This window comes from Hesperophylax consimilis, chromosome 3, assembly GCF_061612785.1.
Source record: "Hesperophylax consimilis isolate HC1 chromosome 3, BYU_Hcon_1.0, whole genome shotgun sequence".
NCBI classification, from domain to species: Eukaryota; Metazoa; Arthropoda; class Insecta; order Trichoptera; family Limnephilidae; genus Hesperophylax; species Hesperophylax consimilis.
In genome coordinates, this window is record NC_142838.1 from 5,099,981 (window position 1) to 5,102,137 (window position 2,157).

Here is a 2,157-nt window from a genome sequence, read left to right on the forward strand (position 1 = left end):
CCCAACCTTTTCAACATGAACTGTTCTAAGTGCCAACTAACTATTACCGACGGCATCACGTGTTACTCCTGCAGTAAACAGTTTCATTACGAATGCGGAGGAACATCTGAAACTACATTAAGAAAGGCTAATAACGAGAAAAGAAGAACCTGGCGCTGCACTACATGCAAAACTTCACTCCAATCATCCGCTACGTCAACCAACCCAATAGAAGATGTAATGGTCGAAATAAAAAAAATATCTTCTGAACTTGCCTCTCTCAAAACACTTAATAAGCAAGTCAAGGAAGACATGTCAGAACTGAAAAAATCTGTCGACTTCAACAACTCAAAATTGGATGACTTTTCCAATAGATTCCAAGCTTTCGAACAGTCAATGAGCAAAGTATACTTTTTGGAACAAGAAGTTTCCTCCCTTAAATCGACCATCAAACAAATACAAGAAGATTCCAACAAAAGGGAGCAATGGATGAGACTACAGAATGTCGAAATAAAAGAAATACCTCAAGATAACAATGAAAACATTCCAAACATTCTATCAGAGATAGCAAACAAACTTGGCTTACACAACTTTAAAACTAACGAAATTGAGTTCGCCACCAGAGTCTCGGCGAAAGACCCACTTCATTCCAAATTAATCAAACCAATAATTGTTAAATTCACCACCCGCTCGCGTAAAAGTGAATTCATCACCGAAATTCGACGAAGGAAAGGAATAAGCACGAAGGACCTGAATTACCCTGGTGACGATAGAAAAATCTATGTCAACGACCATCTGACTAGTTCTAACAAAAACCTCCTTTTTAGGGCCAAGGGGATTCCCAAGGAGAAGGGATTCCAGTTCACGTGGATAAAAAACACCAGGATATTTGTGAGAAAAAATCCCACTTCGCCTCCCATACCAATTTTCAAGGAAGAGGACCTAAAGAAAATAGCCTGAGTCGATCTGCATTCTCTTCGCGTCGTAAAATGGATTTTTCATACACTCATGTGTCTCCCCATACATTTCCCCCCTCTTTTTATCCACTCCTATTACACTCACCCTCCCTCTACCATTTCACCCTCTCCCACAAACTTTCTAATTCTTTTCTAAATCAGTCTACACTTCTCAAGAACCAACCTGGAATACATTTTATCGCATGTTGGCGACCCCCTGCACTCCCGACAATCAGACCTACTCGACGGACAATCGCGGTCTCACACACACTAATTATATTCTCTGCCGTGGTAAGCAAATTACCGTATACTCATTTGTCAACAAATATTTCACTCAAATATAAACTGAATAGTATTATTAACCGCTCTTACCTCAAATATGGATATCTACCTCTATCTAATTATATCAACATCAGAATAATATTATCACTAGCCGAGCCAGAGATGCGTATTACAAGATTTTTATTCCATTATTATTTTAAACTACTTTATGCACCCATACCAAGAAATTATTGTGTTAGATGTACTTACTTTGTAAAACTGCATGACCACTATAACCGAACTCACTTATTGAAGTTATCATTTATATGTATAACTTACCGCCTACTCACTAATATTTATTCGAATACTCCCCATGTCTTTAGCAATATATCACCAGAACTGTAGAGGTCTTCGTACCAAGACTACGACGATCCTTCAAAATACCTTTTCAAACGATTACGATTTAATTGCCCTCACAGAATCATGGCTCACCAAAGGTATCAGAGACGAAGAACTTTTCGATCCTCGATACTATGTATATCGTAGAGACCGCGATTACGCTTCCACCGGTCAGCGTCTTGGCGGTGGTGTAGTGATAGCTATTAAATAGGAGCTGATCAGCGTCGCCAGACTAGAATGGACTTCTTGTGCCGAAGACATTTGGGTCACCATTTGCACCAATACTACACCTCACAGTTTGGTCCATATATGTTGCGTGTACATCCCCGGAGGGACTCAACATCAATATTTAATCGAAAATTTCCTGAACATGTTATCAGACGTAGTATCAAATAACCTCAATGATTCTTTTATTATCTTAGGTGACTTTAATCTTCCTGAAATTTCATGGATCCAAACTACGCCATCTGCTCACTATGCAGCTAGTAATTACTCTACTCACGTTAGTAATTACTTCGTAGACTGTATGCATTTTCTGAACCTCTCTCAATATAACGGTGAA

General features: G+C 39.0%; 1 protein-coding gene across 1 annotated transcript; it reads left to right on the forward strand.

Moving 5' to 3' along the window:
* The first annotated feature begins 291 nt into the window (after positions 1 to 291).
* On the forward strand, positions 292 to 939 carry LOC149424855 (uncharacterized). Its single transcript, XM_089646817.1, has one exon. The coding sequence runs from the start codon at positions 292 to 294 to the stop codon at positions 937 to 939; it is 648 nt and encodes a 215-aa protein (XP_089502943.1).
* Positions 940 to 2,157: the final 1,218 nt, after the last annotated feature.

Bases quoted from the DNA above. Each gene is read 5' to 3' on its own strand.
- LOC149424855 (XM_089646817.1), top strand. From the start codon at position 292: ATGTCAGAACTGAAAAAATCTGTCGACTTCAACAACTCAAAATTGGAT.